Below are 13,132 nucleotides of genomic sequence, written 5' to 3' on the forward strand. Positions count from 1 at the left end.
AATATGGTAAATGCCTCCAGCAAGTGCGTATAGTGCTGCTGAAGACTCATGTGCATTCAGACATTGGTAGCCACGTGGAACTCTTTCTGGCTGTGTGTCAGGTCCTGGTACTCCTCCCTGTGTGGTTCTCTGTTGGCACTGCTGTCTCAGGGCTTCCTCTATCATCCTGGATGTGTGTTTGCAGTTTCTCTCTCCGCAGAGTCACTGGCCAGGCCAAATGCCACGTGCCACTTGCCCATGCATGCCCCATCCTTTCCTGGGGCCATGGCCACCCTGCCGCTGATCTTGGATCCACCCAGCAGCAAAGGCAAATAGCGGCTAACATCTATTGATGGCTGTAGCCTGCCTCTTCATTTATCCACCAACAAATGTTTTAACCTGTCAGTGGTAAGAAATTATATTGATTTGAGAGATTTTGTTTTATTCCTTGGGTCTGTTAATCAAAAGGGCAAGTATTCCTTTAATATCTTCTGCCGCAGGCTCAGTTCTACTGCACCTTGTCCGAAAAAGCTTTTATTTTCAAGGTACAGGGAAAATGATGTTTGTAAAATATAAACTATGAGAATTTTCATTCCACTCTGGCTTGAGGAGGAGAGCAGCTGGTAGAGAGTGGATGAGAAAGGCTTTATCTGCTGTATTTTGGTTACTGCGCTTTGAGTGATGGGTTTAATAATTGATAGAGCAATTTAGCAATGATCCATAATCCTGAAAGAAGCCTACGCTCCCCTCCCTCTGCCGCTCCCTCCCTCCCTCTGAGACTGACAGGCTGCTCTCAGTGTTTTTGTCTGCAAAATTTCATCCCTTGGTTTCTGTAAACAGCCTGACATGGGAGAGGGGGGAAAAAGAGACTGTTTCTACATCTTTTGTCTTGTTTCCACAGACAGCTGCGCTGCCTTCTCCAGCTCAGGGCTTCAGTTATTTTCTCGCACCCTCTTGCTGATGGGAGCAGGAGATTTTCTTTCAGGCCCTAACCTAGATGGAATGTATATGCAATGTGTATAGGAGAACAGAGTGGTGCAGAGCCTCCCAGCAGGGACCCCTCCCTCTGCATTTAAACCCTGGCTTTGTTCAAGGCTAAATCCAGCTTTCTTAACCCCAGGAAAGGTGCATAGTAATAGCAAGTGGGGTCTGTTAGTGTGGTTTACTTGAAACTCTTTTAGGAATAATCCATGGAGATGGCTTTTCCCTAGAGCCTCATGTGGTGGTGACAGTGAACATCAGGATCCCAACAGGGTACCTGGTATGTGAGTGTGTGACACCCAGTTTTTAAGATGGATGCACCCCTGTAGCAGCACAGGGCTGTGTTTGCAGTGCATGGTGTGAGCCCCCTCCATGGGGTAGGGAGTTTAAGTGTTCCTGTGCATGATGTCCCCCTCTTTCTTCATGCACAGTAAGTGCAAGAAGAGAGCTGAAAAGCTGAGAAGGAAACAGGAGAGAGATAAGCAGGAAAGAAAAAGAGCCAAAGTTACAGGTACTGAATATATGTTGAGTCCAAGGCAGAGTGAAGATAGGGAGGAGGTACAGCCTGGCAGAAAGTTGGGTATAGGCAAAGTCAAGTGAGATGTATTAAGTTATATTTTCCCATATGTATTACATAGGTGCCTGATTGACAGTAAGTTGTAATTAAGCATGACATAAAGTCAGCTATGCACAGCTGTATTATTCCTTAAAATTACAAGGGGTGAGGTGCTTTGGGGCACTGCAGAGTTTATGGATGCTCTGCCACGGGAGATCGGTAAGATAAGCTGGGCAAACACTTAAGGCCAGGAGTGACACAGGCATTCGATGGCCCAATGCCAGTGCCAGTGTAGGAAGGGAGTGGGTGACTTTCTGGGGTCCAGGCTCACCCTGTCAGCTTCTGACACCATCCTCTGGAAGCTTTTTACCCTTCCCAGCCAGCACCCTGGTGCAACTTTAGCAGTGTCAAGGGGCAGGTTGTTTGGTCTGCTTCTGTGATTTATTTGCTATTAAATACCCTTAGTAATGATAGGCTCCCGAGACTTGTTCAGTAATTATGACAGTCAAGTCCACAAGTAATTCTTGTGTAACTTGCTCTCTGGTCTTGAAAGGCAGACAGAACTGTGTGTGTACACTTGCTAAAAAAAAACACTTGGGACCTGTACCTGCCCTCCCCCCCCCCCCCCCCCAACACTCCCAGCTATGTAATTTTTTGCCTGTGTATAGGAGGATTGTGGTGACCTTCCTATTGGCAAATATATACTTATTCTGTCACATCAAGTTAGAGCAGTTCATGTGGGAGAGCCTTGGAAGGTCATTTAGCCCAACGTGCTGGTCAGTCATGAGATGAAGATCAGGCCTTTGTCTTGGCTGGGCTCGAAAGCCTCCAAGGATAGCAACTGCACAGTCTCTCAGGGGAGCCTGCGATGGTGATTCCATTATCAGCACAGTGGAGGTGTTTTCCCTGTCCCCAGTGGGAGGTGGGAGCCTCCCCTGTTTCAGTTTGTCATCTCCACCTCCTGCCGCCTACCCGAACAAGGAGCCTGGCACCATCTTCTCCATGGGGCAGTGGAGAAGGTAGCAGGCTGCTGTCAGATTCCGCCACGGCTGTCTCTCCCCCCACTGAAGTTGCTCCAGTTCACCCATGCACTGGGGTCCCCAGGCTGAGCATGGTAGCCAGATGTGGTCTCACAAGTATGGCTGTAGGTAGGTCATCACATTCCTTGGTCAGCTGGCCCTTCTCCAGGGATGCTGTTGGTCCAGCTGCTACCAGGGTCCTCTTATGAGCCCACTGTCCCTCAAGTCAAGGTGCTCACGGCCTTTCCTACAGAGCTGTCCCACATGTATTGGCACCAGGGCTCATCCGTCCCAGGGGCAGGGCTCAGCTTTTGTCCTGGCTGCATTTCAGACGGTGCCCATTAGCTCATGCCTCCTGCCTGTCCAGGGCCCTCTGAGTGGCAGCTCTGCTCTCAAGCACATCACCAGATCTCTCCAGTTTGGCATCACCCATAAACTGGATGAGAGTGCACTCTGCCCCATCCCCTGCAGCGGTGATAAAGATGTTAAACAAACCACTCCTGGGATAAACCCCTGCAGTACCTCACTTGTTACCAGCCTCCAGTTTATATTTATGTCATGTAACATAAACCATCACCAAAGGCTGAGCGGATCCAGCTTCCAGTCCTCTGAGCTGATACAGATATTTTTTGATGTGTTGCAAACTAATCTTGAGGGATGGGCAAAGGCAATGTGAGCAATGCAGTGTTGGAGCTACCCTCTAGTGGTGGCTGTGCTGGTGGGCTGGCACTGGAAATGGCTCTGGCTGCCCTCACAGCCTTTTCCAGAACACGGGTGTAGTTGTGTTTGCCCTATGAAATAGGATCTTGTGAATAGGCCCTTTAAAGACACTGTTGTTCCTTACAACTCAGACCAAAGCATCTTTGCGGGTAAACAGTGTTCTCTGATAGGTTGGATGATGTTCTTCAGTGGTCCTTTCCCTCTCTGATGAATATCTCTGTTGACTAAACTCTCCAGGGTTTGAACTTCATGCTGAAAACTGAAAGGCATGGTGTGCTTGCATGTTCTGGGAGGAATCCTGACTCCCAGGGCTGTCCTTTGCTGTGATTCTGTTGGATTGGTGCTTCCCAATGGTCCAGAGATCATGGCAGTCTTTGAGGCCCAAGTGAGTAGTCTGCAGTTGTACCACTTCTGTATGTGCTTCGGCTGAGGGTCCAAGCAAACGTCAGTGCTCAGGGGTGCGGGAGGAATGCATGATAAAATGATTAGAGTTCGAAGGGACCCTAAAGCTCATCCAGTTCAAACCCCTGGCATGGGCAGGGACACCTTCTGCTAGACCAGGTTGCTCCAAGCCCCGTGCAACCTGGCCTTGAACACTGCCGGGGATGGGGCAGCCACAGCTTCTCTGGGCAACCTGTGCCAGTGCCTCACCACCTTCGTAGTAAAGAATTTCTTCCTCATATCTAATCTACATCTGCACTGAGGTCTGGAAGTGCTCTCCTGCCCACTGCAGGGGACATGGGCTGGGAAAGCTATCAGGAGCTGTTGGTTCCTGTAGGTGTTAAGCTCTGGCCCTGATGGCTGGCTTCTTCACAGGTGGAAGTCTGCAACTGCCCACAGAGCATAGGAAGACCTTGAGTCTGGGGGTCATCTGTATTAGCTGTCTGCATCCCTTCCAGGTGTCTGTGAAGGTGGAGAGGTGGAGGTGTGAGGGAAATAGCAACTATGACCTTTTACTCCCAGAATATGAGCCTGTCTCCTTTTACAGCCCTGCACTTAAGAAATATTTGGGGTCTGAGAGGTGCGGAGGGACAAAAAATGGTGCTGTATGCTCTCCATCTCCGTTAACTAAGCACTAAGGGTACTCTGAATGCTACACTATGTGGTAGTAAAAAATTGCATACAGTATACAAAAGCATCAAGTGAAAAGGCCCGAGAAAGGGTCCATAAAGATGCCAAAGAAAGGGTTCAGCTGGGAGGAGAATGGGTCCCATCACTTGCATAAAAATGCTGTGTAAGGCAGGTGAAGAATGCAGTTCCTCCTCGTCACAGAAGGTATCTTGGTGTGTGGGAGAGCACAAGCACTGAGAGTGGTCAAGCCCTGGGCATGCAGCTGGTCAGTGCATGCCTCCTTACTCCAAGAAGTTGGGCTCCTGCCTCTCTGCCTCTGCCCAGGGCTTTCTGGATGAAGATGTGAAAGCTGCTGCTTCTTGAAGTTCAGGCTTCGTCAGGGGAGTCTAACAGGTAGAAGAAGACTGGAGCTGTGTGTATCAGCTCAGCAGACAGCATCACTGTAGGTCTATCTGCAGCTGCCCCCAATCTTCTTCTAGAAGTGTCACCCCGAAGGCAAGAAGCAGGCACGCTCTGTGCTCAAGGTGCCAATGAGTATCAAGTTTTGAGTTATATTTTGGTCTGATATGTATACTTGTCCATGAAGGTCTCTGCTGAGACAATCATGCTTAGCCACGGGCCCCTACCAGAGGTGGTAAATTATCCCTGAGGAGGGCAGCTTGCATGGGTGTTTTTAAAATTCAGAAAGAACCCAGCTCTCCAAATCCAAGTCTGCAGAAATGAATTTTTTTGGCATTTGTTTTTAATGTCCTGTGATGTGTGGGTGAAAAAGCCAGTGAGCTAGACTGGTAATTAATTTTCCTGACAGAAACTCCCGACAATGAAATTACCCTGCCGCAAAGCAGGGTTGCTAAAGTAAAATACTCTGCCAGAGGCAGCAGGCCTGAAAGCAGGATGGGATCATATATGAGGTGCAAGCAAAGGATGAAATGGCACTTTTGCCTCTGGGTACCTACGGGTGCTACCAGCATGGAGACCCTTGCACCCTAGGTCCCCAGCATCCAGTGCCAACAGCTCTCTGGTATACACAGGCACATTCAAGCAAGGCTCCATGGTGATGGGAGACTTACTGGACCCAGTGCTGAGCCCAGGAACAGGTCACCCTTTGCTGGCCAGGGGAGTAATTTGGTTTGGAAAAGGGGGTAGGAGATGTGGGAATGGGCTACGACTTTTCCCTTGGAGATGCAGGCTCTTAGCGGGGCTCTTAAGTCTATCCCAAGCTGGTGGCAAGTGGTCTAAATCTTTGGTCTATGCTGGTGAGATTTGTGTAAGCTATGGAGCAGGTTGTGCCTGCATGCACAGAAGGGGAGTGCCTTTCTTTGAGAGATGCTGAAGGAAGCTTGCAGGAGAAGAAGGACAGAAGGATGAAGTTTTGTGTTTTCCCTTTGTCTCATAATAGAGGCTGGAATTACTGTGCTGAGGGTGTTGCAGATGCACAGCTAAAAAAACTGGCAGAGAGCAGTAAAGAGGGATGTGTCTGCACATACCAAGTTATCTGGCACTGGGCTGCCTTTGTGTGGTTTCAGACAGGATCCTTACCAGAATCAAAAGGTTTGGTGAGTCTGTTAAAACGAGCAGCATTATCAGTACAGAAAACACTCCCCTATGCAGCCATGGAGCGGTCTGCTGAAGACCTTGGTGCTGGTCCAGGAGGACCTGCTGCCATGTGAAATGTCCTTCTGATTTATAATTGCAATATTCTGACATGTACACTGTAATAAGGAATTTTCCCCTGTTACATAGCGTTACCAGCTACAGGATGGAGAAATCCCACATTAAGAGCTGGCTAAAATGTGGAAATGTTTTCTTTCCCTTTGGAAAACAGAATTATACCATTCGTATTGCTGAGCTAAATCTGAGTGCTTTTAGGCATAAAAGGGTCAGTTGTAGAGTGGACTGCATGCATGTTTTAGGACCAGAGTTATTTAATGTTTTAATTATCTGTAGAAAGTGGTGGACCAGCAATGAAGTGCTTAAGCGTACAGATACCACAGGCTTGCTTAGATTAGGCTGCAGAAAAGAGTGAGGAACATTTAAGGGACTTGATCTAGATTATAGACAACATTATGCCAGATCAGCACAGTACTGAAAGGCAGTTAACATTGGAAGAGGAAAACCAAACTATTTCTACATAATTCTATGTCCTAAATTAACTGCAGCTCCTCTGGAGAAAGGACTGTGTGTCTCAGAGGATCTCCCAGATAAAACATCTGCTGAAATGCCTCGTGTCACTCCAAAAGCAAACAAAATATTAGGCTCAGGGAAGGCTGGAACGCAAAAGCATTCTGCAAATAGTGTAAAATAAGTCTGGGGAATATCCTCATGTTTAACTGTTTCTAGGCTGTTCAGCCTGTCTCCAAGCAGTTATGTCGGGAAGGGGAGTTGTAGGGCCAGGCGGTGGAAGTGGATTGAAACACTGAGAAGCCAGAAGCTGCTGCAAACAAGGAGGAGCAGGGCAGGGATATAAAAATAGCTTGTTGTAAAAGAAAGGTGATGCAGGCACTTCCATCTTCACCTCTATGCCAGTCCATGTTAACGTGAAGTGAGAGGTGACACATTTAAACCTAACTTGATGAAGGAAAATCAGGCTTTAGACAACTGAGGCAAGATGCTATTGAAAGCAGAAGGTTCCCTGTGGAACTCTGTGCCACAACATGTGATTGAAGTCAGGATCTCACCTTGTCTTACCTCACCTTGTCTTAAAAATTGACGTGTTCATGTTAAGAGAGGAGTTCCACATGTTAGATACAGGTCTATATGCAGAAGGATCTATGTATCCATAGCAGAGCATACAAAGGAATTTTCACCCAGCCGGTTCAGAAAGCATTTTATTAGTTGACTAGTTGTTTTATTACGGAACTTGTAGCATCCTCCACCAAAGCGCTTGGTGTTGGCCGTTAGCAGAGTTTTAGCAGGCAGGCAGACCACGGCTCCTCCTGGGGTGACTCCAGCTCCCTCTTGCTGGCAAACAGGAGGTGTCTACAGCTGAAAATGTGGAAGCCTGTGTGGAGTCCGATACCTGCCATTCTTGTGGTGTCTTAAGGACTCCATAATTAAGTTAACAAGATCCTTTTGTCTTAGGGCCACTCCCCCTCCGTGGAAAAACTGCAGTCCTGACACGAACGCTGGGAGCAAGCCACAGAGAACACTGGCTGTGGCGTTCGTAGAGCACCCTATCACTTTGATCTGGCCTCTCTCTCACAGGGGTTCTCATCTATGTTCAAAAATTGTCATCTGTTTGGGGCTGAATGGGTAAAGATGGCAACTTATTTGTAGGCTTGATTTAGCTTCCAAAAAAAGTAAAATGAAATAAAACTATCTCACCACCTTCCCTTCCTACAGTGATAGGTCTGGTTTAATATAGTGAATGTCATCCCATTTAGTTGTATTTTATGTGTTTAAATGGTATGGACGCTGGTTTTGTGCTTTTCTTCCCAACAGTGGAGGTGCAAAACTTCTTTGTGTGTGAAAAAAAGAAATTCTCTCCTCGCTGCTGCAGTCCAGAGCTGGAGCTTTAAGAAAAATCCACTGGACAGCAAAAAATTAGAGATTTTGGAACCTCAGATTCTAGGTCATCCCTTCTTGTAGGGGTCTGGAGGTGCTGGCAGCATAAGTGTGGGGAGAGAAGGGAGGAGGTACGTGCTGCATATAACAGCAGTGCAAGTGATTTTTATGAGCAGGGAGGTTTCTAAACAAAATCACATTGGGAATATCCTATCGATAGTCCACCCCTCTGCTCCCTCCAGTTGAGTTAGTGGGAGGGATTTGAAGTTCAGCCGATGTATGGCTGAGCTCTCGTTAGTGACCAGGGACATTTTTGTTCACAATGTGGAAGGCAGACAGCGAGAGGCAGATGGCTTTGAATGCTGGATTTACATAGTAATGAGATGCAGGTCACCATAGCTGTCTTTTTCTCTCTGCATTTTGTCTAGGTGTCGAGTAGTGTGCAGGGATGATGGGATGGGAGGAAATGAGGAAAATTAACCCCTTGGTCTTAAGGAGAGATTGGAGTTAGAATAAAAAGTTTGTCACAGTAGGCTAAAGAACAGGGGGGTATGAGAACAACAAGCACAGATGAAGCTAGAAGAGCTAATGGTAGCCTAAAGTTTCTGGCATATTTTTTGGGGGAGAATGACTCTAAGCATCCTAACCTTAAAATCACCGAATTTCCTGTAATTTTTACATTCTGCATTGCTGGTTTGAGAACAGATGGTTTGGGGCTTTTATTATTACCAGTCAATCCAAAATTGGGGAACTTTGTAGGCTGAAGATGGGGCATGGATTCTTGCTACAGGGCATTAGCTTGTTTCTTTGGAAAAAGTTACCCACTTTGCATGGTTTCTTGGCTAAAGACTCGTCTTCACATGACTCTATAATGGTGTGATTAAAACATAATATTTTCCACTGCAATTGGTAATCCTTAGTATGATCTCACTAGTGTCAGATCTTATCCTGATGACAGATGGGAAACTGGGAACCATGGGTCCTATTTCCAGCTCTAGATGGTGGCACTTGATTTGCTCAATAGTCAACCCCAGGCATTCTCAGAATATGCATCAGGGCCTGAGAAATCCCAAGGCTGTTTTTAAAATTATGAAAGTTTTAAGGCAATGCGAGTTTCTTTCTTTTATCTGTCATCTGTGCATTCTTCTTAACAGTTAGCAATGGGAAAGTAAGCATGAGAAAGTGAGGTTTTATTTCTGTTTAACATCACCTGACTGCAGAAGCTGGGGTTTTAGAAGTGTTGCAAGATCTGCAAGAAGAGCAGGAGAGAAGCTTTAGGTGATTCTTTTGTAAAGTAGCAACTGTGACACTTAAATGCATGTGGAAGTCTGAGCTTCCACAAAGGGAAAGTAGGGAAAAGTGTTTGTGTGCAGAGGTGGATTTTGTGTAACGTTTTCAGTATTTGTAAAATACTTTTGATTCTTCCACATGGAAGTTGCTTTTGGAACGCAAAAGCATTTGGGGCACGATTCATGTTCTCTCACCTTGGCCAATGGAGTTTAGGGAGCTCATCTAACGTCATCTTCTAGGCCTTTTTGGCACCGGTGGAGAAGGATTCAAACCATCCCAAGGCAGTAGGACAGATCCCCTTTGGCGGGTGCGGGGGTGTCTCCTCATTGACCACACAGTCTGCACGGTACCTAGCTAAGATGTGACAACAGCTTCCACCGGGGTGGAAGGTGAAATGAGCCTCACCCTAAGGTCCCATGGAAGTCTGAGCTGAGGCTGGTTTTGCTTATTTGGACATCTTCTCCACATCCCAGCCAGGGATCCTTCTGGAGAGCTGAAGCAGAGCTTTTACCTTGTCCTCTCCTTCCTCAGCTGAGCTCATGCTGAAACTCACTGAGCACATGTGCCTCAGTGGGCACCTCCTGAAGCCAGCAGTAAATGCGTAGCGAGAGTGCTGCCACATTTTGGCTGTTTGGGCTGGAAAGGAAAAGGAAATATAATCAGGTGCCTGGGACGGACTGGGAAGTGAAGGTTTCTTGGCTACTTCCTCCTGAGGAAAGGACTTAGGTCTAATAGATCTAATTACGTTATTTCTCTGTTTTATGTTTACATCCATTTGTTTAAAAAGTAATCCTTTTATACCAGTCCTGTAATGATTATTTAGTGTCTGGCTGTTCGTAAAGCCCACTGAGCTTCACCAAGGGAGTCCGCACGGTTCCTCTACAGGACAGCAAGCTTGGTCCCAAGACCCTCGAGCAGAGGCCTTAATTGGGTGGCTTTGAATGCACATTTGTTTTGTGCTTCATTTTCCCACCTGCTGAATGAAACTAACAGTACTTCTCTCCTTTGCAAACTGCTGTGAAGCAGGGCTATCTCCTGGCTAGGTGCTGCCAGAGGACTCTCTGCAAGGATAAATATTCACCAGCTAATGCTAGGTTAGCAAGCACTTTGCCGGTGGCCAGTGCACCCCTCAGCTCCATAGCTGCAATGACACTTGTTCGCGGCAAGCAACTTCATGAATGTTGTGCTCTGCGTGGGCATCCCTGTGCCAGCCAAGTGGATCTGCTCCTGTTGCTGATGTTTTGTAACCTCTTCCTTTGCAGAGCCCCTGAAATCATCCTCGGTTTACCATTTTGTGAAGCAATCGATATGTGGTCATTGGGATGTGTCATTGCAGAGCTGTTCTTGGGCTGGCCATTGTATCCGGGAGCTTCGGAGTACGATCAGGTGGGTACAGATACTGCTCTGAATGCTGTTAAGTGCAGGGGTGTCCTTTCCTTCTCTTGTCAGAGTGAACGTATGCCAGCTTTTTCTGTTTCGCTAACGAGGACTATGCATTTCTTACCCTTCCAAGTCAACTTTTTCTTTATCCAGCTGGGGTATTTATTTTAGATAACCAGTGTGCTGTTTGGTACACTGGCTTTTAAGATCTGGCCACCTAAGTGAAATCTCAGTCAAGAGTCAGCATTGCCATTGACTGGAGAGCTCTGTACATATCTGTCCTCACTGAGCAGAGCACGCACCCTTTCTTTGCTGTAACAGCAAAGTGTTGAATAAAGGTTTATTTGTTAGAAGAAACTGCACGAACTCTGCTGCATTTCATAACCCCTTTTATGAGGGTGCATATTAAGAGCAATGACAGGAAGGAAAACGCTCACAGTGGTGTAGGCTTCCACTTAATAGAAGCTGTTGTACTTCTCTCCCTATAGGCTTTTGTGCTCCTTTTGTAGTCCTAAAACTGATAGCACAACAGCTGCTAGAGCCAGAGATGCAGAGCACTCTTTTCCATAGTCTTCTTCAGGATGATCTTAGGTGTCTGCAAATGTGGCCTGCGGAGGGTCTTTTTTCTTCTAGAAAATTAAAAATAAAATAAAATAAAAACAGAGTAATAAGGTTTTCATATATGAAAGTGTTTCTTTGACTTTTCTTTTGTAACTAGTATGTTTTTAGTCAGAGCTTTAAAGTTGAAATTTGGCAGGGGAAATAATCTGCAATGAAGAGCAGGGCCACTAGTGACTCCAGAGGAAATCAGATGTAGCTGAAAAACTTACAAGCATTTGAAAATCACATGCCAAGCATGAAGCAAGTTTTATTTCTCCTCTCTGCTGCACCCCAAAACTCATAAAACACACAGCTGAAAAAGAAATCACCATACCTACCTGTCCAGCTGAACTGCCCAGTACAAAGCTTCCTCTGGTGAAGGAGAGTGAGGGTTCCTGGGGAGCCGGCAAAGGGATAGGGGCTGATCCTGGTGCTTCTTCAGGTGCACGTGCTCTGATGAAATCTAAGGAGCTGCCGAGGCAAGCAAGCCACGCTCAGTGAACTGGGTCCTGAGTGCTTTGGAAGTCTTTTGAAACCACAGCTGTTTTTTATGCCTTTAATTGTTTATTTTAATCCCTCTCTGTCTCTTCTCTCAAAAATGCTTTCCATTCTTCCCTAGAATTTTCAAGCATCGATGACTATTTTTAGTAGTCTTGCAGAGTTGCAGCAGTTTTGCAGAGTGAAACAGAAATCAAGAGATGTCAAAATTAAGGGTTTGTGTGACACCCCAGGCATGTGTGAGATCGGTATCTAATTGTGTAGTCGCAGACCATTTCTCCTTTGAATACATAAATTAAAGTCTAAAATCCTGGAAACACATGCATAGCATCTCTTAGCTATGTGAGCACCAGCGAGGTCATACTCAAGGAATTAGCCCAAATAACAAAGTCAGTGATGAAGTACTTTATATACTGTGAGGATGTCAGTTCATTTGAGTGTATATTTCATCTAAGTTCAAAGATAGTCATCCATTTCTAACTTCAGAGTGCTCCTAGGAAAGGCTGTGCACTCAGCTCGGGGAAAAAAGCCAGCAAAAGTTAGAGCACAAATATCAAATTGTTGAAATTACCTCCTGGAGAGGAGAGCATGGCATAAAAAGGTGCAAAGCAGTGAAACACCCCATTGAAATCTCTGTGTGGGTCTCCCTGTCTGACCTCTAAAACCTGGGGACTTTCTTCCCTTTATCTGTAGGCTTTGTGGGATTGTACCATAAAGGTGAATTTCAAGTGATGTATGTGATAAATGGAGGATTTCATATACATACAGGATTTCTTTTTCCTCTCATTCCTTGTGCTGGGTTTTGGGTTTGTTTTTTTTTTTTGATGAAGTCTAACTACATGCTACTTTTTCTCTTTCTTTCTTTGTTCTATTGTTTTAAATGCCTCCTGCCCTTCTTCCAAGGAAGATCTCCAGAGATCTTCACAGGATGAACCTCTCATCCTTCTCTTACAGATTCGCTATATTTCACAGACGCAGGGCTTACCAGCAGAGTATTTATTAAGTGCAGGGACGAAGACTACGAGGTTTTTCAACAGGGATACAGACTCACCATATCCTTTGTGGAGACTGAAGGTAGGAAGATATTCCCTTGTTTCTTTTACCTCGCAGTTGTTGGCTGGAAGTGAGGAAATGTTTAGGTCACCCCAGAGCCGAGGTCTCTGCTTTTTGCAGTGCAGCACAGACATTGGAGTGGGTATAGCCCCAGGTAAAACTGCCATCCCCAGAGTCTGCAGCCTTTAGCCCACCTGCTTGGCACTGCTTTGTGGGAAATTTAAGTCTGGAATTGACCTGCAAATCTCCTTCTAAGTAGTCAATGAATTGATGTGTAGTTTAAATGAAACATGCCCTGGGCAGACTTCACTCCAATATCTAACTCACTGTGGGAGGGAGGAAGAAAGCATTTTAATTCTGACAATCAAAACTGCTAGTAATGCATGTGAGCCCTGAGTCTCTTGTACCAGTGTATCTGGTTGCATTCACTTCCCAAGGAGAGAGGTCACTGGACTTCTGGCTGTAAGGATGGGATGCTGAG

General features: G+C 46.1%; 1 protein-coding gene across 4 annotated transcripts in view; it reads left to right on the forward strand.

Annotated features, from left to right (window-relative positions):
* HIPK2 (homeodomain interacting protein kinase 2) overlaps positions 1–13,132 on the forward strand; it is a 128,962-nt gene that overhangs the window by 83,918 nt on the left and 31,912 nt on the right. For all 4 annotated transcript variants that reach the window (XM_057420674.1, XM_057420675.1, XM_057420676.1 and 1 more), the window contains exons 3-4: positions 10,383–10,506; positions 12,553–12,672. In XM_057420674.1, coding sequence (XP_057276657.1) covers positions 10,383–10,506; positions 12,553–12,672 — 244 coding nt within the window. The remainder of the gene's footprint in view (positions 1–10,382; positions 10,507–12,552; positions 12,673–13,132) is intronic.

The sequence above is a fragment of the Pezoporus wallicus genome, unplaced genomic scaffold (assembly GCF_028554395.1).
Source record: "Pezoporus wallicus isolate ANWC-B61680 ecotype Strahan unplaced genomic scaffold, APGP_CSIRO_Pwel_v1 contig_2871, whole genome shotgun sequence".
Lineage (NCBI taxonomy): Eukaryota > Metazoa > Chordata > Aves > Psittaciformes > Psittacidae > Pezoporus > Pezoporus wallicus.